Source organism: Pecten maximus, chromosome 2, assembly GCF_902652985.1.
Source record: "Pecten maximus chromosome 2, xPecMax1.1, whole genome shotgun sequence".
Taxonomy (NCBI): domain Eukaryota; kingdom Metazoa; phylum Mollusca; class Bivalvia; order Pectinida; family Pectinidae; genus Pecten; species Pecten maximus.
The window spans coordinates 34,638,091-34,665,505 of NC_047016.1; the positions used below are offsets into that span (position 1 = coordinate 34,638,091).

The window sequence follows — 27,415 nt, forward strand, 5'->3', positions numbered from 1 at the left end:
GCAATTGCAAAAGTCAAATATCTTTTTCTCAGAAATCTGAAGGGTCAGAAAATAGTCAAGTGGACATGTCCTTTTAATCTCAATAGTCAGATCTCATTTTGTTGGAGTTCAAACACATTCAAGGGTCTACTGGATGCCCCGAGACTATTTATGATAATATTATGGGCTGCCGCCTTATAATATTGATAGTGTTAATTGTAAATTGGGTCCCAAGCACAAGAGGTATAAGGTAGATTTCAAAAAATGAATATGATAATTCCTTTGGATCCATTTTGTTTCATTTGCTACAAATATGGTTTGAATATATGCTTACTTGATTAATATGTGTACATGTCTTGCACAGATTTTCATTTTCACGACAGTTTTTAATGTTTTCTTTGATCAACAAATTTTTTTATCATATCCACATTTGCTTCTAATGTTTCAACCAGGTTTCGATGGTTGGTTAAGGTCAGTAACAATTTACATTGATTCATTAACTTCTGTCATTGCAGGGATCCGAGTCAAATGTAATGAATACTCCATCTTGTAAGTACAATGTTATATCATTATACTGTCAATCAGAATGATTAGAAATGGACTTCAAAAGCCGTTTTTTGTAGTAATATATATTATAGGTAGAAGTCTAGATACCCGAGATGGATGTATATGAATAAATTACCTTCACCTTCTTTCAAGGACCTGTGACATGTTATTCCTGTAATTGCTGATGCTTAATTCGGGATCATATATATTGTATAAGTATTATTGGTGTAGAGATGTTCTTGTCTCTTTGGACTTGGTTTCTGAGTCATTATCTTGGAAGTGACTGGCATGGTGTCCCACTCCATATAGTCATCATATACTGGGCCGTTTTGGTTCACCATGGTCCAAATGGTTGGACTGTTGGATCAGAATTGTTCATTTATGAAATAAGGATTGACCTGGTGATTTTTAGTCGTTTTCAGACAAAACTTGGCAGACTTTCAAGGCCTGCATTAACATCTGGAGGTCTGTCAAGATATATGCCTGAAAAATAACTTTCAAAAATAGACAAACTTGTTTGTCCACAAAAATGAACAGGTACCAGCTCAGTATAGCCATATACCTGGCTACAATTACAATATACTATTGACATCAAGTTTAACAGGAAATCCAGGTACCCATTGACAGGGCCTTGGACTTCGTCTGAGAAAATGGAGGAGTATCAATTACAATGTACTTTATAGAGAGACAGAGATGACTTTGTATTTGATAAAAACAGGGATTATATAGTTCTGTAAAGCATTGTCTTTTGAATTGCAGCACGCAAGACTGATTTAGAGGAATCAAGAAAGAGGAAAAAAGTTGAAGGTATGTATGCTTTGATCAATACTCAGACTCTTTATACTGACACTGAATTCAAAGTGTATATATTCATCATTCCCAAATAAATCAAATACAAGTATCAATGGCAATAGGCATTTAGGTCACAATTAAATGCATTCAGTTTTAAACAAGGGGAGATAAACTAGTCTAAGAAAGCAGATTACCAATTTACCATCATGTACAATTTGAACAAAAATTTGTTGCTGGAAGCCAATTCATATGTTTCCAAACTGTAATGACAGTTATGACAGAAATGACAAATACACTTTTTTTAGATTTTTCTTGATGAAATTAACACACAATAAAGATTGTATCTGTTTAAAATATAATTACTGTATGAAGATGTCATGAGATATTGAACTCTCCATATGTAAAACATCTGCTCAGAGGGACTCCACATGTGAAACATCTGCTCAGATAAAATTGGCATTCCATAGTTGAACATAAGAGAGAGAGAGAGATTTGAGCACTCCATATAGAACATTAGATTGGTCCCCTGTCTCTTGAATATTAAGATTGTAACTTCTTATTTTATAGTTCTTAGTTCAAACTAGTGGAGATAACTAGTATTTGCATTTAACTGAGCAACATTGCACCAAAATTTAGTATCAAATGAAGTGGGGGCATACCATGTGTTTGGACATTTCCTAGCAATAAACCTCATATCAGATTAAAACTGATTTCTTTTTCAGATGATGATTCCGATGAGGAAGTTACAGTCCGTGCCAATCCAATGTCCACACCTCAGTCCGCTATCCAACATCAGTCAGGTCGGTACTGATCGGACGTATCTTAAAATACAGGGAAATGACAATCTGGAAATATAGAGGAGAATTGTTATAGAAATTGTTAGTCATAGTGAAGAATTATTATAGAAATTGTTAGTCATAGTGAAGAATTATTATAGAAATTGTTAGTCATAGTGGAGAATTATTATAGAAATTGTTAGTCATAGTGGAGAATTATTATACAAATTGTTAGTCATAGTGGAGAATTATTATACAAATTGTTAGTCATAGTGGAGAATTATTATACAAATTGTTAGTCATAGTGGAGAATTATTATACAAATTGTTAGTCATAGTGGAGAATTATTATACAAATTGTTAGTCATAGTGGAGAATTATTATACAAATTGTTAGTCATAGCGGAGAATTATTATACAAATTGTTAGTCATAGTGGAGAATTATTATACAAATTATTAGTCATAGTGGATTATTATTTTTACAAATTGCGTGTCATAGTGGAGAGTTATTATGCAAATTGTTAGTCATAGTGGAGAATTATTATACAAATTATTAGTCATAGTGGAGAATTATTATACATTGTTATACAAATTGTTTGTAATAAAAGTAATATTTTAATACTGTAAGGATTACTTATGAAAGCTGTGTAGCTGAGTATTCACAGACATATTTGATTTTTGCCTAACCGACTGCAGTCAAATTTCTCATAAATTAAACCATTCTTTTGACATCCTGTAGGTAAAAAGCTGAAATTGGAGGACACCCGCAAGACCCTGATTACTGTGCTCAATACCCCACCTGGGTCTATGCCTACACCCACGGGTCTACGATCTCTACTGCCTCGTTCACTGATGGGGAGCCCTACCAACACAATGCCCAGACTTGAGACTCACACCACAATGCAAAATGTTATTACTTCACACAATCCGCCAAAGCTGATTGTCCTGTCATCGGCACCACAATCTAACAGCATACAACAACCTCCGTTTAGTTCAGGTATTACCATGGTTACCAAACCCTTGACCACAGGGTCAACTTCCGTGATTTCTACCCCACTGTGTATCAAGAGTAATAATTCTCAGCAGCAGGTACTGGAGCTGACTCCACAGGGTCGTGCCCCAGTCCTCAAGAATCTGCTGACAGAAAATATAGACAGGGTGGTGTGCCTTGGAGAGGGCGAGCCAGACTCTGAAAAAGAAAACAGCTCAGACTCTCTCCCATCAAGTATGAGTTACCCAGTGACTCCGCCTAAGACACCTGATGACCAACACAGCGAGGACTTGTGTTCCGTAAGTAATCTGGGTTGTCCTTTTTAATGAAACATCATTCCAGACAATTTTAGGACTCTAGTAAGACGTCTAGTACATCAAATGAGGAATGCTTCACATCTGTAAAATATTTGAAAAACATATCTCTATTCTGTCTGAAAATAGCAGCTTCACTAACCATACATTACTGAACTAATTCTGGCAAACTAACTCCATTTCTTCTGCTACGATCATTATCCTTTTCTTAATACTATAGATATCTGAGGTAAAATTGTATTGACTGTAGCTTTCAAAGACAGTGTAATTTCTATTATGATAGTCTTTTCATTTACTCTCTTACGATGCATGTTATTGCAAAAAGTCCACATCAGTCTGAATTTTTTAACCCTCCTTGCTTCAAGGTTCCTATAAAATCTGGCATAGATTATATTCAAGTAAGTGTACAAATACTTTGATCTGCATACTTGTCAAGCAACATTTCTCTTTGTGAAGTCCCTCACAATTTCTTTTTAACATCATTAGCTGGTAATAATTGTATACATCATTTTGAGCTCAATTATAATCAGTCATTTGAACAAGCAGATTACTTGCTTAGATGTACATAATTTGGTTTTTCATTTGAAAATATCTGATTAAATCAACTGATTTAAAGGCAATCGGGCAAGAGGCTGTGCCTATGCAAGCCAGAGAGGTTTGCTTTTGATACATATTTGATAAAAGATAAGTTTATTTATTCTAAAAGAAAATGAACGACAGTGAAAATTGTGCTTGGCAAGTTGAGTCTATTTCATATTTGTTGTTGTGTCTCATGTACAGTGTTAATTCCTTTACTGGTGTCGATTATTTTAGTTCCCAGAATGTTTTGCTGTAACGGTAAACATTGGATGTGTCATTGATTTCAGAACCACTACTATATAGGTCCTACCTCCAATAATATCATTCCCCTTCTTTAGCCGCATATACAAAATTGGGGTTATGATTATATATGTTAACTTGTAAGATCACTTTATTGTCAAGGTTATAAAAGAATGGTCTTGTGACTATATGGGTTAAAATACATATTCTCATTTGCATGTCATAGTTAGGTTCTGTACTAAAAATTGAAAAATCCACAAGATACTGTTTCAATTTTGTTCTCTCCAATGTTTGGTTTTCTTGTTCAATGCTAAGATCTATGATTAATGGAAGATTCATGTGTATAATTACCCATACAGTCTGGTTACGATGTGGACAAATTATAGGGAAAATTTAAAATATAGTTCGGGGAGGTATGAGGGTAAAAGATTTATGCAGGATACTAAATTGCCAAGTTTCAGTACTGTTGAAGTTGTTATGCATTTTGAGGAATGGATGGTGTTGCCTTTTGTCTATTGTTGAATGATTTGAACTTCTCATATATATCAACTATGTTGCTTTGCTGTGCTGGAAACTTGTCCTATGAAACTTCAACCCTTGAATTTTTGGCTAGCTACTTGCCAGTCCTGCGATGTCCTGTTTTACTTGGCCTTTAACTCTTCAATACCAAGTCTTTCTTGGCCATCATCGGTGTGATACCTGGTGTTTAAGCCTCCACCCTATAACACCTTGTTTTCCTGGGCCTTAAACCCTATGAAATATTTTCTTTCTGGGCATTCCACCCTGTTATACCTTGTCTCCCTTGGCATTCCACCCTGTTATACCTTGTCTCCCTTGGCCTTGAACCTTGTGATACCTTGTCTTCATGGCCTTGAACCCTGTGATACCTTGTCTTCATGGCCTTGAACCCTGTGATACCTTGTCTTCCTTGGCCTTGAACCCTGTGATACCTTGTCTTCCTGGCCTTGAACCCTGTTATAGGTCTTGAACCCTGTGATACCTTGTCTTCCTTGGCCTTGAACCTTGTGATACCTTGTCTTCCTTGGCCTTGAACCCTGTAATACCTTGTCTTCCTTGGCCTTGAACCCTGTGATACCTTGTATTCCTTGGCCTTGAACCCTATAATACCTTGTCTCCCTTGTTCCTCAAACCTTTGATACCTTGTCTTCCTTGGCCTTGAACCCTGTGATACCTCGTCTTCCTTGGCCTTAAACCCTATAATACCTTGTCTCCCTTGTCCCTCAAACCTTTGATACCTTGTCTTCCTTGGCCTTCAACCCTTTGAAACCTTGTATTCCTGGAATTTTTGGTTGTGAAAGACAGTGAACTTAACCTTTCATCCATCAGACTTCTTTCATAGAGTTCTGCCATACAGAAATTTTTAGGTTTGGGGTTTTCTCAAGTCATCAGGTTAAAGGTCACTTATGATGAGTACAGAATTGCATCCTCCTCAATAGTCTGTCTCTTGTTGGCCACACAGATGACACCTTAATTTCTTCTGTTGATTTGTTTTTATTATTAATTTCTTAAACCACTACTTTCCTTTATCCTGGGGTTATAATTAACTACATAGTAAAGTTGACTTGGTGTTGGACACAAATGTTTTCTCTTTTTTTTCTTTGAATTGTGAATTTCATACTGATTTCAATACCAGATGTAACAAATTTAAGTTCAATAATTAATTCACTCTATTTTCATGCATTATTAAAAGTGAAAATTTGAGAAAAAAACTTTTGGCTGGAAGACATTGTTCCAGGTAATATTAAGAATATTAAAAAATATTTTGGTGTTTGATTTGGTAAAAGCTCATTATTAATATACTACTTTGTATGTTTTTGTGACTTTGAGTTCAAGTATCTTGATTTTAATTTTACATGTTCATTGGTTAGGAAGGACAGGGCCATTGGTAACGGTCAATATACATGTACAATTTCTCAATTGCACATAGAAATTTGAAAGTCTGATAGACAAAGAACAAAAGATTCAAAAGTATACTGTGGGTCTGATAGACAAAGAACAAAAGACCCAAAAGTATACTGTGGTAAATGGCCTTTACATTCACTTGTCCTTACCAACCCCTGAGCATTTGTTAGGTTACTATAATGTTTTCAGGTTAATTTTGCATGTGCATGATATGTTAGGATCTTTATATGCTTTAGACTATATTCAGAGTTAAAACATCCTGTGAATTATTAAATGTTACATTACACCTAACATAACGTCAATTCGTCATTCTGAGTTTAATTAATTTAATTTAATTAAGAACATAGAAATACATGTTTGATTTTTCAAAAAAAAAATGTGACATTTCCATCTTTGACTTAAATTTTGTCCATTTAGGATTTTCACATTAAGTCTATCTTTATGACCATCTTTAATTCACCAATAATTATGGATAGTACACATTGGAAATCAATTAAACTGAATAAATATTTAGTTAAGAAATAATTGTATGTCGAAATGCTTCATTATGTCATTTTGAAAATGTTATAACTACTTCTGCATATATACAAATATTTTCTAGGTTTTAGTTATGCCGAGTATTCCATATTTTATGGATTAAGATGATTGATGTTGAATTCTATAGATGAAATAATGTTGGTTTGTTTCTGCAGGCCCCACCCGGTCCTACTCCTCCAGAAAAAGACATCATCCCTTTGTGTTGCTGCAAAATCAATGGTGCTAGTTTCAAAAAGCTTGGCTGTAGTACAACATATTGCCAGGCTCTTGATTCCATCGACGGGAAGGTAAAGACTGTTCAGTCTATATAACCAACTTTGATTTGACCTCTTCTACTTCAAACATTTTAGGGAGTAAGAGGGGAGTAAAAAACATACTAGTAACTATGAAAAGTATGTCATGGAAGGGACTATATCTCATAAAAAATTGGAATACTATGGCCTTTATCTGACCTTTTCTTATGATTTATATACCAAAATTTAGTTTCAAACTCTTGACCTCTTTGACTTTCACACTTATATGTAGGTAAATTATGAGTACTACCATAGGTGCTTTGGACAAACCTAAATGAGGAGTCTGTGACCTCTGTTTGGCCTTTTATTTTGACTTTGTCTCTAGCTTTTGCTTGTCCAAAGCTCTGTTTACTGCATGTAGGTAATCAGACTTGTATGTGCATACTCCTTGATCAAACGGTGAGGTGCAGATAAAGACTCTCTACAAATTCTATTCTTTGTTTCATTTAAAATTGAGAAATGTAGAGTTATCTATAAATCTATAAATTCTAGTTCCCATAGTAGTAGAAAGCTTCTTCAGATAACTTCTTTGTAAGAATTTAAACATGCAAAAAGAAAAAACTAATCATGCGTCGCTACCTATTAAGATAGTGTATATTGGAAAGGTAAAATGATATTATATTTGTTAGTGCCTGTTTCTTTGTGTTTAAGTTGATATTCACATGTTTGAATTAGGGATAAATTTATACAAGATATGTGATACATGCGAAGGAATAAGTTGCCTGCTAACTAACCAATGACATCTGAAATTAAAGCAGTTGTTGATGTTGAAATGGTCGAAAATTCCAGGTGATGGGGTGCTGCAATAAAGTTACAGGTTCCCAGCTGGTACGTCCGGGAGTCAAGATACCATTCATGGCCCTGTGTGAGGCACACCGTAAACGATTACGACTACACCAGTGTTGTCCTGGCTGTGGACATTTCTGTGCACAGGTATGAACTGCATTGAAGACAACCAGTTCACTAACTGGTCAAGTTCCAGTTTTCATATGACCATGTTCCTTTATATATCAGTGTAAAGAAAAAATAAATATGGTAGGAACCACCAAATCTGAAAGCCATAACTTTATATTCTTGCATTATACCAAAAATAATTTCTTAATTTTGACTGAAGTTTAAGCAGATATATTTGCTGTTAAGACAAAAATTAAAAGAAATCTAAATTTTTGTTTTCAACAAACCATTGATGATAAATTTTAGTATTTCCACTACCGTCAATTACTGCTCTCTCTGAACTATATCAAGGGACATCTTGTCTTAAAAGGTCAGGTCTTTTATGCAGTGTCTTGTTTGTTTCAGGGCAAGTTTTACCATTGTAAGAAGGAGGGGTCGGTTTCTGTTCACCACTTTCACAAACTGTGCCAGGTCCTGAAGGGAGGTAAATACTACTGCCCTCACTGTGGGGAGGAGTCACAACAGTTTGAAATATCTTTGTCATTAGAGGAGCCAGGTGTGGAGAGTCAGACGGAGGAGAAAACAAACGCCAGGACAGCACAGTGAGTAGTCCATGATGTCGAAGGTCCACTGAAATATCCTTGTATTCATATAAAATTGATGTGAGCAAAGGTTTGTAGAACTGAGACAAGTTTTAGACTGTCGGATATAGACATGTTCATTACACGCTTAATGGTACAACACAAATACTGTAACTTGTCTCTCTCTCAATTCCAGCTTAAATAGAGCCAAGATTACCATTCACGCTAACACATACAGGTCATTCCTGAAGCCAGAAAAAGATCCTAGTGAAGATCAGATCACTGCCTCTCATAAACTGTCCGGCGACAAGACACTGTCTTCAGGTAATAACATGAGTTCTTACGAATACATATTTGAAATATAAATAGGGAAAATAACCAGAGCTAGATTGTGAACTTTGCTATCTGAATGCTTTCTGTGCAATCAAAAGTAATTATACTGAAAGGAAAAATAAACTTAATTTAAAAATTGACCGGTTTACTACCCTCCTAAAATTTTGTGTTGATTCAAGGGTATTGTTGTCAAAAGTAATGGCATTCTGGTCTCATCAGAAGAATGTAGGCATGAATGTGACCCTCCTCATTGGTATATTGTTCCAACTGAATGACGTTGACCGATATAATTAATTTAGCATTTAAAGAAAGTGAAACTAAGAACATGTATTGATTCAATGTGTTTTTGAAGCAGAAGGCATCAGGCATAAATAGTAAGTACAAAACTGAACTTGACAGGGTATTTATAAAAAATTAAGCTGTTTTCACATTCATCTATCTTTATCTTCGGTTTATCAGGTGTAAAGTTTATTATTTTAGCGAGGAATATTTATTGTATGTTTATTTAAAACTATTGTTACCTCTATAATGTTGACATTAAATAAAACATGTACCTTTGTGTAGGTGGAGTTCCCATTGGACCAGACAAGAATGCCCTTGAAAAGGTCATAAACAGCTTGGCTGTTGAAAGGTATGTTTCAAATTTAGCCTTTCACTGTAGCATGTTTCACACTAAATCTGACAAAAAAAACTGTTTTAATTTGCCTGATTAATATCAAAGTTTCCGACTTTGGATTTACCCGACATTTATGCTGATTCACATACATTGTAGTTAGTAGTTGATAATTTAACAGGTAACATCTCTAAACACATCAGGATTTTTGTTTTATTTCCAGGCCATTGAAGTACCGTAAATTGCCTAAATCTATGTACAACCCAGCCTATGAGGGAGACTTGGAAAAGATCATCTTTATGATTGGTTAGTTTGAGATTTAAACTTAATAGGTACTCTGATAATATGCAATATTCAAGGTATAAATATTTCATTTTGTTTCACATATAATGATATGTAACAGGCATTTCTTAGAAGTATTCTATATTGATACCTGGTAAAGCCACTCCTCACAGTTGAGAAAGAGGTATACTGTTTTGACACCTTTTATATGCCTTGATTTGCTGTATATTTGGTACCTTGGTTGTTAATTGTGATATTAATATGTCATTATTATTGATATCTAAGCATCAATGTTTCCATCCAGAGATATTTGATAAATTTTCCATGATCTATCGGTCAATTTTGTATTGCAGTTGATGGATTTGATCCAAATGAAAAGTATGAGGATTTTGACAACCAGACCGCATTGCACGCTGCAGCTATCGGCGGTAGTCTACCTATTGTTCACCTGCTTATACAGGTAAGTCATTGTATACAGGTAAATGGTGGTCCTTCCACAGCCTCATCAACTGTGAACATAGTTATATATATTTAAAAAGGTCAGGAATGGTTAACACCAGTACCCGAGATTGCTGGCAGTTATCAGGACGAAAATGCATCTTGACATTAGACAGCTGACACTTTGATCCCATCTTTGAATAGTGAATGGACTTCAATGGTCTGTCATTTGGTACTCATTGGTCTGCCAAGGAAACAGATTATAAGTTCGCAAACACAATTTTCAATCGCTCTTTTGTTTAAGATAAACATCTTTCCAAATTATGATATATGTTACTGATAATTTTACCTTAAACATTAGTACATTTTCTTTTTGCTGCTGTGAAGACATAAATCTACTTATTCGAAACTTCACAACATTTGGAACAAAGAAAATATATCATATTTTATATGGATGATTTAGTATGCAAATTATTTTGATGTAAATGATCTGTTTTGACTACTGAAATAAGAGTTTTATGAATTGTTAAATACGCCTATGAAAAGTCCCGGAGATATTTCTCAAACTTTAAATAAAAATTCCTTTTTGTCCCCTGTTGTGCCTGTTTAATATTTTTTCGAAAAACAAAACGGCCAACAGATTTTGACAGTTGAAGGTTGTTATTACTATTTCTCAGAAAGTTCTTAGAGTTTATATGCAGGTTTTCCTTTAGCTTGTTATCAAATTATCAAATGAAAAAAAAGAAAACACTAAGGAAAAGATTTGTCTTCCATAGAACCAATAAAGACCATTCAATCCAGGGACCACTGTTTTAGGAAAATCTAGAGAAGATACTTGTATTTTTGATAGGACAACTGTTTATGGACGAAATTTATTGTTCAGTATTTTGAGAATGGAGATATATCCTGCAAGCTAATATTTTCGCTACTTTAATAACTTTACCATGTAAATAGATTCCTGATTTTACTTGTTCTTCTTTGGTGTAGGCTGGAGCATCAATCCACAGAATTGACAAGGAGATGAAGACCCCATTGATGTATGCAGCAGAAAATAACCATATCAATATTGTTCAATACTTCCTCAAGATGGATGCTGATGTTACATTAAGGGTATGAAATCTATTGTTTTACATGAGGGAAAAACGTCAAGATTTGATCATGTGTCAGAATAACAATACTTTAGGGATCTTCTCTCTACACAAAACGTTGAATACATATTGGCATGTCAGTCTGTCAGTATCTAGAGAGAATAATCTGATGGCATGGTATCTCTTCAGCTGTTTCACACGGGCAATAACCTCAAGATTTGTTCATCTGTCAGAATACCGAAATTTTAAGGATAATTTTATACTAACAAAAATCTTCTATTGTTCAAATCAGGCTTTTATCGTTTCTGCTAAAATTGACATTAAATTTATGTAATCCATATTGATATCAGCACTACGTAAACAAATTTTATTGACACCAATGTCTACATGAAGCAGTCACCAAGTCTTGATTAAAAAAAAATTGCATACAGCAGATTCTGACAGAATGTCTGATCTGGTTTATACAAATATCTGTATTATGTCAGGATTTGACTTAGAATGGTCACCTGTACAATGAACCTAGTATAATGATGATGACTGTTTAGGCTGAGGATGGCATGACAGTGTTACATTACGCAGCCAAAGCTGGACACGTGGGAGTGCTCAAGTTGCTACTGGAGGCCGACAAGATCAACATTAATGTACAGGTATATTAACTTGTCTTATACTTTACACAAGGACACACCATTCAGATAAAATTGTTGATTAAATACATAGGGCATGTATGATGACTCTATTTAGGTATAAAAGTCGCAGCCTTGTATTCAGCAATTGATATGAAGTGATTGGTCTCTATAAAAATTAGTAACACAAAATTGCTTTGCACTTGTCCCAGGATGATGGCGGCTGGACACCGATTATTTGGGCATCAGAACATAAATATGTGAATGCTGTAAAATACTTGGTGAAGAATGGTGCTGATCCAAACCTCAAAGATAAGGTAAGAAAAACCATGAATAGGAGATACCCTGAAACTTATTTCTGCCTTCCAAAGTATTACTGAATGACTGACCCACTTCCGTTTGCGGTGCATGCACATAATTGAATTTCTGCATACTTTTAGTCTCGATCAATCAAACGCTGGATCATTTTGCATTCTCTGTGTGGCATAATATGCACAGTCAACAAGTCAACAAGAGTTCAGTTGAACAAGACTCATATTTTCACTGTTAATTTAGTAGAAGCTCTGATGCACATCTGTGGTCATATGCATTATAATACTGTACATTATTTGATTTTCCCTCTGATTGGATGATTTTACTTTAATAATTTGCTTCTTTCCAAAATTTACATATATATTAGTGAATTGTGAGTTCAAAAATAGAATGTAGTGAATTTAATAACAGGGCTCGAACTTAAAGGTAGCCCGATAGTCTGAGACTAGTAGATTTTCTACCCGGGCTAGTGGTTTGAAATTCCGGTAGCCCGACTGACTAGTGTAAATCTTGTATAACTTTATTTGATAAAAATGTCGGGCTAGTAAAAATCACAGTGTCACATGCCCGACAATATTTCAATGAACAACTCGCATACCTTTGTGTATTATTTATTCGTATGTTCGCTGAAAAAACGATCCTCAACTTTCCGTTTTCACTCGACATGTTTGCCGTGTGTATACATTATTAAACGTCCGAGAGTTCCGAAAGCATTACGATCATAATAAAGTCCCAGGATTCCGATGTTGAGCACATGGTAAGTCTTGGTCATGTTCGCGTTTGTATCGAAAGAATTATTAACGGCTCATTAAGGTTCGTTTTTGACAACTCGATTTTTGACACATGGTAAAAGCGTTCGTAGTAACTGAATATGGACCGCTACATTCAACGTCTTAGGAAACGGAAAGTGGGTGATCGTAATTCTGATGATAATGAGGATGTGAAAGCAATGAAAAAGATCACAAACGTGAACGGAAGTTCCAAGAACAGCGGCAACAAGAATTTCCGTGGGTCGAAATAGACACCACAGGACAGTCCATGGTATGCAAGGCTTATCCAGAGATAAGTGATCGTAAGGGTGCCTTTGTTAAGGGTTGTTTTAATATGAGAATAGACACACTAATTGTTCATGCATTGACAGTTCAATGTCTGACAAACGTGGTCAAAAGTTAAATCCAACTGTACAAAAGAGAGTCAATGCATTATTTGAGTGTGTTCTGTTGCAAAGCATGGTCGACCATATTCTGCCGTTTCTCCAAATTCCAAAACTTATTTATTTATTTTATTAATTTAAGTTATGTTATCAATATTACAGTTTATATCCTGATTATTATCACAACAGATTAGTTTAGTATTTACTGCTGATTTGTTACACATGAGGACACATACATGTACAATATCATGAGAAACATGATAATAAATATGTCACAATTTAACATAGATATTCATTGTTATATTTCCAATATTTTTCGGGCTAGCAACTTTCAATTTTACTAGCCCGACTGGGCTAGTGAAATTTACATTTGGACTAGTAAAATTTTGAATGGCTAGCCCGACTGACTAGTGGTTTTGAAAATAAAGTTCTAGCCCTGTTAATACTTTGACTGACTTGTCACATATTAAACATGTACCTGTGGTAGAATAGTAATGGTGCCCTATTTTAAAAAGAATCTTTACTAGAAAGAACAGTAATAATTTGGTACCAATCGCTTTACCAGAGTTCAAATGCTAACAAGCACTCTAGAGCTTGGTATAGGAGACCAAGTGATGATTTGTGTTTATTATTCTGTTAACAGGAGGAGAATACAAGTCTACACTGGGCGGCTTTCTCGGGTAGTGTGGACATTGCCGAAATATTTCTGAATGCAGGCTGTGATTTAGAGACTCCAAATGAACACGGAGACCGTCCATTGTAAGTGTGTCTTTGACCTGGTTACTTCTAAAAAGATCTAAAAGCTATTTAAAGAGGACATAATGTTGTAATCATGAAAGTTTTGTTACCAATATTTTTCTACTTCTACGGATATACAAATAAATATGTGATTGGAAAATATATCAAATTATTGTGAACGTTGAGATTTAAGCAAGGTAGAAATGTACGCTAAGTAAGTGAACGCCGTAAGTCTGAGAAAATTTCCCAATACATATTATTTATTAAACAGGTTAAAATTTACGCTAAGTAAGTGAACGCCGTAAGTCTGAGAACATTTCCCAATACATATTATTTATTGAACAGGTTAAAGAGAAAAAATTGCATAATTAATCTCCACACATATTAAGTGAACCCCGTAAGTCTGAGAAAATTTCCCAATACATATTATTTATTAAACAGGTTAAAGAGAAAAAATTGCATAATTAATCTCCACACATATTTACCTCTCAAATAATGACATTGACCGTAGGTAATTGTTTGATTTTTCAGACACATTGCAGCCCGACAGGATCACTATGAATGTGTGGTGTAAGTATCCTTTGATTTCCAACTTAAAATGTTGAGTGTCTGAAGATTGTTGAACTGAAAATGTGGAAAGTCTTTTAATGATCTGAAAAAATAATTATCAAGGTTTCGATGAGTGGAACTATCATATCATAGTTCACACCAGAGCTTCTATGTGATGATAATAAAGGTGATTCCCAGGGGAATAAAAGCCATGAAAGCTGTACAGTATTTTGTTCACAAAAGAATTACATAAGTTGCTTTTGAAGTCAGATTGGGTCATGAATGCTTCAATATTTTGCACATTTTAACCGAATAAAAAAAACTAATTTCCCAAAGGAAATTGTACAAGAAAACTTGATACGTATTAGAAATAAGATTGAATATTTATCTTATGGATTTTTGCAGATTATTCCTAGCTCGTGGTGCTGATGTGGAAGCAAAAAATAACGAAAATGAAGTGCCTATCCAGGTATGACTGTGATTTTTAGTGTACAGTGTATCTGAAGTAATCATATTCCATATGTATCTAGATTTGTATCAAGAAATTCTGTCTTACTGTAAACTACTTATACTTCAAGTGGGATTTATTTCCACATTAACATGCGAATTCAAATCCTTTGTGATTATTTGTACGAAAATAACAATTTTAGATGGGGGCCAAGCTATCCATTACTGATATAGGAGTCTTGCAGAGTCCTTGAGTCTAATATCTCATCACTCGCGAATTTAAAGTCATTTCTAGATCAACATTTGTGAAATCATGTTTCTTAGCGACTATGTCTGCAGAGGTAATTATAAGTTGGCGAAATAAAGTATTTGGAAATGCAAGTGATTGACAGTTTTCAGTGATCTGCTCTTTACACTCACCTCATTATTACAAGTTAGGGTGATGTTCTATGTGATATGGTGTGGATTAATTTGTAGAGATAACATCAGGTGATTTGGAAATAATGAAATGGGTTCAAAAATATTCTGCCATTACATCTATGAAAAAGAGAGCATGCAGATGAAAATGGGATTGAAATATGGTTACAGGGAGATAATCCATTAACTAATTCTGTGGTTTAAGATTTCGACCGACCCATATCTGGTGGGATGATATCCCACTGCACAGATACAGGAGAAAAATAACTAAATTTCTTGTTTCCTTCCAGTGTTGTCTAAATGAGAACAGTCCTGTCTGGCTGGCTCTAAGGGTTAACAAACAGCTCAAAGGTTTTGCTGCAGCCAGAATGGGCAGACCAGAGAGGTTGATCCATAGGTATACATCTCAAAATAAGATTTGTTGGATTTCATTGAAAAATGAAATTGTTCTTGAATATTGACTTCATGTTAGGATGATTTTCGGTCACATGAGGAGTTTTTTGATGTAATGCTGATTTAATAGAAAATTGGACAAAATTTGTAGAATAATAATATTACTGTACTTTTCCTGGTTTAAAATTATTTGAGACTTTGCCCTTCTCTCAAAAAGCTATCGTTAGTAGGCATTACCCTATTTTAATTCAGTAATATTAATGTAGACTCAAATTGTTTTCACAACAATTTTGACACTAAGGTCTAAGTTGCAACTGCTGATTATAAATTGAAAATTATATGCATACATAGTTATATGGTTAAGAACCCATTGATAAGTGTCTTACATTGCAACATATAGCTTCTGTCAGTACTCTAATGATGTAATGTTGTTGCGACAGGGATGTGTCGATGGGCAGAGAAAACATTCCAATCGCTGTGGTGAATGGTACAGATGATGACCCCATTCCCACAGACTTTCAGTACATCACGGAAAACGTGGAAACAGTGGACCTTAACATTAACAGGACCATCCACAGTCTACAGGTAGGTTAGAAGTCCTTGTTATACAAAAGGGCACACATCCATGTTATACAGAAGGGTACAAGTCCTCATTATACAGCTGTTATTTCAAGTAAAGTAAATCACCATTTTCTTTGTCCTTAATAGCAATGAAACTTTATATTCCTGTGAAGTGTATCATAGTAGACTCACTCAATGATTGGATATGTAGGTACAACAATAGATTCTTTCCATCAGGGGAAAAAATCGTTGGGACTGTTCAAATACTATTTGTCTGTGGTCCCTCTGTCCATCCAAAAACAATCCTTGGTATCTTTATTTCATGAAAAATACTGGAAGGATATTCTCAAACTTGATATGTATGTTCTCCTTAGTCTGTTGTGCCTTTTAAATTCTGAGGCTGATCTAGAAAACAAAATAGCAGACAGCTGGCCATCTTGGATTTGATGGTTGAAGTTTGTTACCTTATTTCTTGAAAAGTTCAGGCTGGATATTCTTGAACTTATTGTCTAGGTTCCTCTCATTGTCAATACCATATGTCAAAGAGATAAATATGAAGAAAAAAAGGAAAGAATATGAAAAAAGAGAAAAAGAATGATGTTACAGGGAACCGTTACAGAACTTTCAATGGTGGGTGTCCTCCGTAAATCAGTATAATTGTTTATCTTTACAGAGTTGTCGCTGTTCTGACAATTGTTCCTCCATGTTCTGTGTTTGTGGCCGTAATAGTGTCAAATGCTGGTACGACCGGGTAAGTAGTCCACCCACTCAATAAAATACCGTATTTGACCTAATAAGGGCGCCCCTACCTTTTTTCAAGGAAATAAATCTTTGACTGAGTGTCAAAATGGTGTCAAAAGTAATAATTCATGTGAAATATTTTGCTACTTTATGTGTTCAATTTTCTTCAGCAAATCAAGTAACTGGAACACATGTTTTCGCCACATTTTGTGTATTCCTACAGGCTACAGATGACATGTCAGTGCAAAGAGCACCCAAAACTGAACACACATACAAATAATAACTTACCATCTTTATTTGAAGATAAAGTAAAGACTTCATTCTTGTTGATAAATAACTTTTGTTCAGAACAGAAAGCTAGTAAAAGACATTGTAAATCAATTATTAGGTCAAAGAAAACGATGTCCGATATGATCTGGGAAATCACCTGTTTCTATAAATAGAACACAAAAGAGTTCCATTTGAACATAAATGGTGGAACACATGTTCTCTGGTCTAAAGATCAGCTGGCATGGTTTACAAGTTTACAGGAGTATTCAAGTGATATTTAAGCTTAATATATGATAATGAATAGATATCTTCATCTGGAATATTTTTATGACTGAATATTTTACCGTTTCCACAACCTTGAGTAGTCTGTTTCATAAAACTTCAGAATAACTAATCTTAATAAGGGCGCCCCCACTGTCAATTACCCGCGCCCTGCGCCCTTATTAGGTCAAATACGGTAGGTTAGATCAAGTTCATGGAATATTATCTACATGAATATTTTATCGTGATATTTGCATTTGTGAAATTCTCCAGTATAGATATATAACTTTGGAAGAATTTCCCCATATATGTCTTTGTTATTTTCGGTAATTTTCGGTAACTATTTGAGAACTTGAGACTTTCACAAATGCATTTGTAGATATTTACACTTAATACCAGTATGTACTTAATAGTAACAGTAATAGGAACATTTTGTATAATGGTGTGTTATACTTCTGCTAAATTGTTAAAATATCTATTTATTCAACAGTAAGATCATGACTGTTAATAACCCATCCACATCTACTGCTTATCTGTAAAATTACCAACAAAAGTTGTTTTATTGTTCCACATTAAATCTCTACTTTGAAAGGTTATAAATATGTTGGCCCTTGCAGGCATACAAGATAAATGTGGTATGCATGTTCAGACATAATACTCATAGAAGCAACACTGTTCATACAACATGTTTAACTTGACAGCTATTGACATCCAAGATTAACAGCATTGCATTGTTAATATTCACAAATAAACATTTACCAATATCTAATTTTCATGATTCTCTAGCTATTAAGAAAAGTACAAATGTATAATCTTGATTAAGCTATTTCTCAAGCTTGACATCTACATTTTGTATGTGACAACTTTGACTAATTTATAGTCTATAATAAAATCATGTATGGCTTTCCCTAAAACTGTCAAAAAACACTACATTTTATGATATCTTCATATTATTGAACTTCAAAAACTGAAGTACTTTATCTGAGACAATTAAGGTTCAGTTCATTCTGTCTTTGTAGGGATGTAGACTGTTGCCAGATTTCAACATGTTGGAGCCGCCATTGATATTTGAGTGTAACAAGGGCTGTCGGTGTTGGAGCACATGTAATAATCGTGTTGTCCAGATGGGAATAGCGTGAGTTGTCAATATTGTTCTTCATTCACACTTATTTTTTGCCTGTTCACTAAAGACACTAGCCTCTCGATTCATTTGACTATTGTGTTAAAAACTGCTGATTGGTGTGCATAACTCATTTGTGAAATAAAATGGTAAAGGTCTGAGAACATCAGAATTAGGCAGAACATTATAAGGGAGATAAAAATATTTTTGACATACTTGACAAGATATTGAAGATGAATTATCTCCCTTGTTATGTGCCAAATGCCTTTTCACAAGGACTTGAATCATACTGTCAGTAAAAGAAGAATGGTAGTTAGGTTTTATTTAGTTTCTTGATGCAGGATGATTTTCTTAGAATTAGGGAAGGTAAACTGATGTTGGAGGATTGATATATCATTACGCCAACCTAAGTAAAATTTAAATATAATTGACTATGATCTATACTGTTATATATTCATACATTTGATATATGTTGTGTATAACAGGAGTCGACTACAGATGGTAAAAACTAACGGCCGTGGCTGGGGTGTCAAATCACTTCTAGATATACCGAAGGGCATGTTTATTTGCGAGTAAGTACAACTACATTCTACATAACTTATGATATATCTTTGATTCTAATACAGTGATTTTTTCATCCTTTTTTACAGGGGCCTGTACCTTTTCAATTGGGAAAATACAGCGGCATTTTTCCCCAATTGGGAAAATTTGGTGTTGGTTTTAAATGAAAAAAAAAGTCAATAACACGTCCATATATTTATTTATCTGTTAAATTTTCAACATTCATCTGGCCTAATGATTCTTAATAGCTATCTAAAGGGCCATTTTCCTTGTTTTTTGCCCCTTGAACATGTCCACCAAAGAGTCCAGGCCAGTTGTCATGTTTTTTCAATTTTCTTGAAGGATGTGTCCCAAGTTTTATACCCTTTTGTAACAAATGGCTTACAACTCAAATGTGCACCAAAAAATAAACAATTCTCAAACAATTCTCAGTACTTGCACATGTAGCCACATGACACACTACTGTGATAAAGACAAGAGAAGGAAGATCCATATTTGGCAGCATTAAATGTTCATCTATCGACACTGCTCCTCTTTTTTCCCGATAAAGTTAATACCAGATTTTCGTCGCAGGTTACATGTACATTGACGTTTGCTACGGGTAAACATTCCGTCTGGACGGTTGATAAAACAGATTCAATGTTAGATGATGATTCATTGGTTGACGGGTTGTTTGGTATATCGCCGCCGGAAGACTTTTTGAAGAAGTCACTCACTTTCGTAATGCCTTTCCTATCTTTTTTGTCAGTCTTTTGACATAATACTTCGTGTTGTGCGACTCTTGTTTACATGATCTTAAACTTTCAAGCGTTTGTCATAGCATATGTGAGACACATGTGCGATTAAAACACTCGATCGACACAGACTTTCGCGGTGCGCTCGATTTGAAACATTGAGGAAAACGACATCGTTTCAGACACGGAAACAGAAAGCACGGGAATTTGCGTTATCGAACGCGACCAACATAGAACGAGAACACAGGCGTTGAAAATTTCTTGTGAAATACATTTTGGTCGGCATTTCTTTATACCAATTACTATGAAGGGATATTTTCTGAATGGGAAAATATGAGCAAGAAATTGGGAAAATACAACAAAATTTCTCTAGGGGAAGGGGCCGAAATTCGGCCCCAAATCGACCCTAAAAAAATCACTGTAATAACACATATTGAACATGTTTTGATATGATATATGTTTGATTCTAAGAAGAAATATTGAACATATTTGAACTGAAATCAATGTTGTATCATTGTTTCATTATTTTATTTTTTGGGCCCTTGCCATGAAGGGGGGGGGGGGGGGGGGGGGGATATAATGTTACCTGTCCTGTCCTGATGCAATGTAACTAGCTAATCTCAGGAACTGCTGATGCGATCCTCACCAAACTGTTTCGGGGTGTTAATGTCTTACAGACATTTTCTAGTTTAGTAGTACTTTTTTTTTTTTTAGCTTTTCATCAACTAAAACCAATATCCTCAATTCTTAGGGAAAATTCTTTTCATATTATCAATTTGCCATTTAAACATGTTTCTATTATCTGTAGGTATATTGGTGAACTCATCTCTGACTCTGAAGCTGACAGTAGAGAGGATGATTCCTATCTGTTTGACCTTGATAACAGGGTATGTAGCAGGACAAGAAATAAAAATAGAATTTCAGTACAACTGGTCCATAGGGCAAGTCTGCTCTAAAGAACTGGCTTGAAATTAAAACATAGTGGCCTAATTTATTTTTAATTGGAATTTGTAGCATTATTCATGCTTTATTCAAAGGAAAAAGTAAAGATAACACGAAAATGACATCTTGCCTATCAGGCAGGTAGTCACCATTATTTACTTGTTCACTGTAAATGGAATTTGTAGTGTTGTGACATATGGCAAAGAAAAGCTGTTTATTTTGATTAATTTGTTTTGTTTCAAAAAGGTTCACATTACCTAAATTGTAAAGTTGGGGAAAGGCTTTGAAAATGCTGAATTGAAAACAGACTTGAATGATTTATGTTATTTTCTAGGATGGAGATACCTACTGCATTGATGCTCGTCGTTATGGCAACATCAGTCGCTTTATTAATCACCTTTGTGAGCCGAACTTGATTCCTGTCAAGGTGTTTGTGGAGCACCAGGACCTCCGTTTTCCTCGTATATGTTTCTTTTCCTCTCGTGACATCAAGGCTGATGAGGAGCTTGGGTCAGTAACAAATTTTAAACAAGACTTTCATAAGAGGTTGATGTTTCTCTGATATTGTTTAACTTCCACTGATAACCAGTAGTGTTATCAAGAAGAAAGCACTCACACCAACTTTTACATTTTGCTGAAAAAGTATTATCATAAAAACTTTACGTGCTTAAAACAGATAGGGTGAATCATAATGATTTTATCTTATTGCAATATGATAAATATAATATCTTAACCTCGGGTGAATCATAATGATTTTATCTTATTGCAATATGATAGATATAATATCTTAACCTCACTATCTGCATTAAAACAATATCTTAATTTCAATATGTGCATTAAAACAAGATCTTAACTTTACCAACATTTAAATTTGGTTTGGCATTAGTTCCAAATGTATGTAGTGAAATTTAGGAATGGTTTTAATCAGATGGATCTGCCTGTTAATAGTCAGGCTGATATATTTATCATTATCATTTTTAAATAGTCAGGCTGCTATATTTATCATTATCATTAATACTCTGGCAGTAGAAACCTGAATTTAATATATGGAATTGTCTACTGCCAGTAACACACTGTATACTTTAACCAGCTAGGCATTGTATTACATGAAGACATTTTACCTAAATTTTAATGTAGTCTACACGTGTTTGATCTCCCACCTCCCATATATTCTAGATTATAGTGGTATTTCATTAGCGTGTATATCAAACTGGAGCAATCCAGAAATCTAGAAACTCTATGCATGGCACTTGGATGATGGAGATACAATGTTTATTAAATGCTCTAGATATCACTTCTTCTGGTGGTTCCTGTTTGAAATGCCTAGAGTCCTTCATGAAGTTGGGTCGATATTTTACTCAAATAGCTTAAAGTTTTTAATACACGTGTTGATTGATGATTGTATCCCTCATCAGGTTTGACTACGGTGAGAAGTTCTGGATGATTAAATGGAAGCAGTTTACATGTGCCTGTGGATCCCCCAAATGTAAATATTCAAGTGAAACAATCCAGAAAACGTTGGAAGACTATCGCCTTCGTCATGAGGATGAAGGAACTGGGGAAGGCGGGACCACGTAGTTGTGGCTAACGGGACCATTCAGCAATTGTATACTAGGACATATACTAAGGAAGACTTTATGTGCTATCAAATATGGAGGATTATTTTAATATAAACACGTCACTGATTTAAACTTGTGTCACAAATGTACTCGCAAAAATTGATGGGCTGTGTATGTGTAATATGTGTTGATGAAAAATAGTCCTGTATGAAACGAACACTTGTAAATTAGATTGTTTGTTAACAGGGCAGTTGTATAGAGAGGAAGCACTGTATAGATGAATGAATCAATATTTATGTGGAGCTGGCTGGCTGTCTCAGTGTCTTGATTTACCACAACACTGGTCAATGTTGGTAAAATTATATATTAACCTTAATGGATTGAACTAGAGAAGACTATTTTAGATATTAAGTTTGGTTTGATGACTTGTGAGAAAACAGTAGCTCTACTGTAGGGATCATACATATAAGGTGATAGAGGAGTTTGGACGAACGGTTTAGAAGGACTTTGCATGGTTTAATATGATCAAACTTTCTAGGATACCGTGTTTAATATCAGTCTATGAGAATTAATCTGGTATCCATGGTCAAAGAACTTCACCTTCTAGTATCCTCTGGTATCCATGGTCAAAGAACTTCACCTTCTAGTATCCTCTGGTATCCATGGTCACAGACATTCGGCTTCTGGCATCCATTGTCACATCCTTGACCTTCTCGTATCTGTAGTAACCTACATTCATGTTCTAGTATCCAAGGTCACAGACCTTGACCAAGTATCCATGGTTACTTCCTTTACCTTCTAGTATCCAAGGTCACAGACCTTGACATAGTATCCATAGTCACTTCCTTGACCTTCTAGTATCAGAGGTCATTGACATCCACCCTTTACTAGCATCATCGGTAGCCAGTTAATGATAGTGCACCTGTTGTTAGATACTTGATGTCTTGTGGGTTAAAAGCTGAAGAGGATGGAGAAACAAATGTTAGGAAAATTGTGTTCACTTACTGTGGTGCGATATTTACTGTACAATAGTAGGAATTGTCAGCATATTGAGTGTGTGTCATCGGCATACTTGGTGTGAGGATTTGTCTTGTATATTTTCAACACAGTATCTATATAAAGTTTCACTTATTTAATAATGATCTGATACAGTCTAGTGTTATTTATGTTGTTATAGTTACATATGAATATAATGGGGTTAAATTCAAAATGAAATCGGAATTTGATGTGTAAATGGTTATATTAATATAATGATATATAATTATATTTTAACATATTCATTATGCTCTTCTGATATTTTTAAGACGTGCCGTTTTATTTGGTAAATTCAGAGTTAATGTAAGGATAATGTCCATTTGACATACAATCTCTGGTAATGTGAAGTTGTGTTCGTATGTGTGTTTTTGATATCACAGAGGGGAAAATCACGTCAAATAAAACAATTCAGTTTTTGGTTCAAAGAAAGATAACACCATGGATTTAAATATTCAGCAAATTTGCCTGCAAAAAAACATCGGTATAGCCTAAAACTCCTTTACAAAGAAATGCAAGCCATTTCAAAGAGGTCTTAATGTCATTGTTTTTATAGACTGATGTTTTTTGAAAGGTCATTATTTTGTGACCCAAGATAATCATGTATAAAATACAAGTTTGTATATAATTTATTTGTGCATACTTTTATATTGTACATTTTTTTTCTCTCATTTTATTTGTTGTAGACATTGTTATATTAACAAGAGAAAATATGTGCCGATTATCAACTTAGATTGCTCTAGATTATACACAATACCTATATATATATTTTTTCTCTCTGCTTTTTGCATTTTTTTCTGCCTTATACATATGTTTGCTTTTGAAAAAATCTATGAATAGTAATTTGCATTTTTTTTTTTTTTTTAATGTTTTGTTTCCTGAGATTGCAAATGCAGGCCACCATATTTGTCACATAAATTTTTTAGTTTGAAATTCAACATATTCACTACCTGGCATCAAAAATGATTGACAAGACTCTAAACTGTCAAAAATTCTGTCTCAAACTGAAAGTTTCAATATATACTTACATATACAGAGTTGGATTGATCAAGACTTTTTGTAACAGGGCGGTAGTTAAATTTGACATTGGAAATTGTCTTCCTACATGTAGGTAGACAATAAATTATGAATGAATATTTCAGATTGTTTTATTGCATATTAAAATGATAGGTGATTGGCAAATATTATATTAACATTCTTGAGTGGATATTCAGCTAGTAAATATTCTTTAGATTTTAAAGTCTTAAGTGTCGGTGTGTATTCCCGTGTAACAGAAATTGGATTAAGTTATGACTCATATAACTCAAACTTATTCTCATCCACTTCACTCTATTCCAGGTTATTAGGAAAATTTCTGGGGACTTCAAAAAATGAGTAATTACCATCATTTTGAAAATGTTTTATGTAAAATCAGGAACAAAATGAAAGATAAAGAGGGCCCAGTTTCAGTTTTGAGGAACCCATGGTTCGATCCCCTTCAGGATTATATTTGACCCTGTATATGTAGGTTCTGATATCGCACCAGGGGTCAAGATTAACTGATTTGACATCTTTTAAACAACAAGAACATGTTTCTACGCTAATTATTATTAGCAGAGTGAATCATGTTGATTGGCCATAGTAAAGGTCATCAGAACATGACCTCTGTGATATCAGATTCTTCTCTTAGCTTATCTGTAGAGAATTTAGAGTTATTGAGTAACACGTACCATCTGATATTGATCAAATTGAAATGTTTCGTACATGTAGATAAGATTTGAATCTGGTAGCTTGTAAAATATTGAAATTTAGAAGTAATGTTATTGAAGCATGTTATGTATTCACAGATACAGAGTTCATGTATGAAAATACACCATGTTAATATCAAGATAATAAACAGCTATGTGGCATGCAGCTGAAATTCCAAGGTTAGTCATGTCTTCAAAATCATGAGGTAAGCAGAAGTACTATTATTGAATGAGGAAGTGTATTCAAACAAGGCTGGTGTTATTTTAGTATACAATATCAGGTGTTTGTATTTTACTAGCTATCAAGTGTATCTACTCGAGCATATAGTTATATAGTGATTTTAGCAAACTATGTATCTGCTTAATTTTATTCTGTTTTGTATCTATGTGTATGACTTTGTTTTAATTGCTCAGAACCTGTACAAGGGTTAATTTCAGTTGTTGAATCCGAGAGCAGAGTACAAGTCCAGATATTTGGGACTATGAGAGGTACAATGTTAAACACTGTATTTATTGGTCACTTAACTTTATACATGTCTTTATTCACAAATTTTTACTCTTTTTCTTTTTTCTTTCTTTTTGGCCTGATACATGTTCAAAATAATTCTTACCCAAATCCCAATAGATATGCATCTGTAACCAAGCCTGATTAACACTAGCTAGAAGTTTTGCATTTCAGGAAATTGGGATAATTCTGTGGTATTTTGGGATCAGGTATATAGGTCATGCTCTTTTGACATGTTTATGGTAAAGTGTCTTTCCATTAGGTACTGAACTAAATTTTGCTCAAAACAAAGTTAAAAGCATTATTTCTAATGTTACAGCAGCATTTGATATGTATCGGAGACTCCTTTTGTACTAGAGAGTTAGCAGACTGGCTGACCGACCAAAAACAACTTTTGTTGTATAGGTTTTCATTCATGGGCATTACCTTGAATGATCATATAGAAGTCAGTTAAGGGGAAAAATAGGTCCTTATTCTATAGTCTGTTGAATGTAGTGATTGAATACTTAACTGTCTCTTGATCTCTTTCTATTTGGTAGGATTATGAATTTAGCTTGGACAATGATCCTGGGAAGACAAGGGTTGAACCTATTTATATTATTAAAAAACAAAATTATTGATCATAATAAGGGAAAAAAATCATTAATGAAGAAAGTTGTTTAAATTTATTATTTTGGTAATTTTAGGTATATCTTTCACCTATCTGACATATTTTGATATTTTGATAAAGGTAATGTTTTAATTCAAGTGAATGGGTTATAAGGCCCAAAAAATGAATTTCATTCTTAAGAAATGTTGTAGGAAAGTTTTGCGATGTATGAATGCAGTATAGTGAGTTTTAAATACATTAAACTCCTCATTGTTAGAGGGCGATATATTACAAAAGTTTTCCAATAAGTAAATGCAATGTTGAAAAATCATTGTTGTCTTAAAACTTATTCATTGTCAAAAGAACTTAAAGCTTCTAGTGACAGACTATAAATTTCTAGATGCTGTTCCTCAAAACAATGGACAAGAATTAAGGGCTGGATTAGACTGAACTCTGTAACCTGTGGAGTGGTGCATGCTGTGGGTGAACACGTGTTTTGTATCAGTTTATAACATCGACATGGATATATATGTGTCATTGTAAATAAAGTAGAATGAAAGAAAATTTGACTCCTTTTTTTTTTATATCTTACTTCTGTCATTGCTTGTCACATTTGATTACAAGATACAATATTTTTATTTAAGGTCGTGTTTGAAACAATGTAACTTTAGGTCAGTAGAGCTACTCTGAGACCTTTATAGCAATAAAATTAATAGAAACAATAAAGTACCACAAAAGGTAGCATGCGTCATAGATAGTTCGATAAATGGTAAAATACCAAAAGCCCATGCAGCATATAAAAATCTATTTAAGAGGCGTAGCAGTCTAATGTACATATATGTCATTATAGCAAAAACTTAAAACTGACAGAATACATGCTAATATAACATAATCTAAAGCAAAACTACAATATTTATGAACAGTAATTAGAAATTAGCAGGATAAGTTTTAGATCACAAAGTAAACAGCAATAAACTAAACTA

At 34.2% G+C, this 27,415-nt stretch overlaps 1 protein-coding gene across 2 annotated transcripts in view; it reads left to right on the top strand.

The window, feature by feature from the left end:
* LOC117321879 overlaps nucleotides 1–26,996 on the top strand; it is a 41,419-nt gene extending 14,423 nt beyond the window's left edge. The window contains exons 3-28 of one of the 2 annotated variants that reach the window (XM_033876490.1): nucleotides 495–528; nucleotides 1,285–1,332; nucleotides 2,040–2,117; nucleotides 2,832–3,382; nucleotides 3,763–3,795; nucleotides 6,832–6,963; nucleotides 7,759–7,902; nucleotides 8,269–8,465; nucleotides 8,641–8,768; nucleotides 9,342–9,408; nucleotides 9,614–9,696; nucleotides 10,026–10,132; nucleotides 11,098–11,220; nucleotides 11,744–11,845; nucleotides 12,034–12,138; nucleotides 13,930–14,045; nucleotides 14,556–14,594; nucleotides 14,979–15,042; nucleotides 15,728–15,834; nucleotides 16,271–16,415; nucleotides 17,065–17,142; nucleotides 18,683–18,798; nucleotides 19,269–19,355; nucleotides 20,887–20,965; nucleotides 21,355–21,530; nucleotides 22,436–26,996. In XM_033876490.1, coding sequence (XP_033732381.1) covers nucleotides 495–528; nucleotides 1,285–1,332; nucleotides 2,040–2,117; nucleotides 2,832–3,382; nucleotides 3,763–3,795; nucleotides 6,832–6,963; nucleotides 7,759–7,902; nucleotides 8,269–8,465; nucleotides 8,641–8,768; nucleotides 9,342–9,408; nucleotides 9,614–9,696; nucleotides 10,026–10,132; nucleotides 11,098–11,220; nucleotides 11,744–11,845; nucleotides 12,034–12,138; nucleotides 13,930–14,045; nucleotides 14,556–14,594; nucleotides 14,979–15,042; nucleotides 15,728–15,834; nucleotides 16,271–16,415; nucleotides 17,065–17,142; nucleotides 18,683–18,798; nucleotides 19,269–19,355; nucleotides 20,887–20,965; nucleotides 21,355–21,530; nucleotides 22,436–22,598 — 3,102 coding nt within the window. In that variant the 3' untranslated portion in view covers nucleotides 22,599–26,996. The remainder of the gene's footprint in view (nucleotides 1–494; nucleotides 529–1,284; nucleotides 1,333–2,039; nucleotides 2,118–2,831; nucleotides 3,383–3,762; nucleotides 3,796–6,831; nucleotides 6,964–7,758; nucleotides 7,903–8,268; nucleotides 8,466–8,640; nucleotides 8,769–9,341; nucleotides 9,409–9,613; nucleotides 9,697–10,025; nucleotides 10,133–11,097; nucleotides 11,221–11,743; nucleotides 11,846–12,033; nucleotides 12,139–13,929; nucleotides 14,046–14,555; nucleotides 14,595–14,978; nucleotides 15,043–15,727; nucleotides 15,835–16,270; nucleotides 16,416–17,064; nucleotides 17,143–18,682; nucleotides 18,799–19,268; nucleotides 19,356–20,886; nucleotides 20,966–21,354; nucleotides 21,531–22,435) is intronic. The other variant, XM_033876491.1, reaches the window with a different exon arrangement.
* The last annotated feature ends 419 nt before the right edge of the window (nucleotides 26,997–27,415 follow it).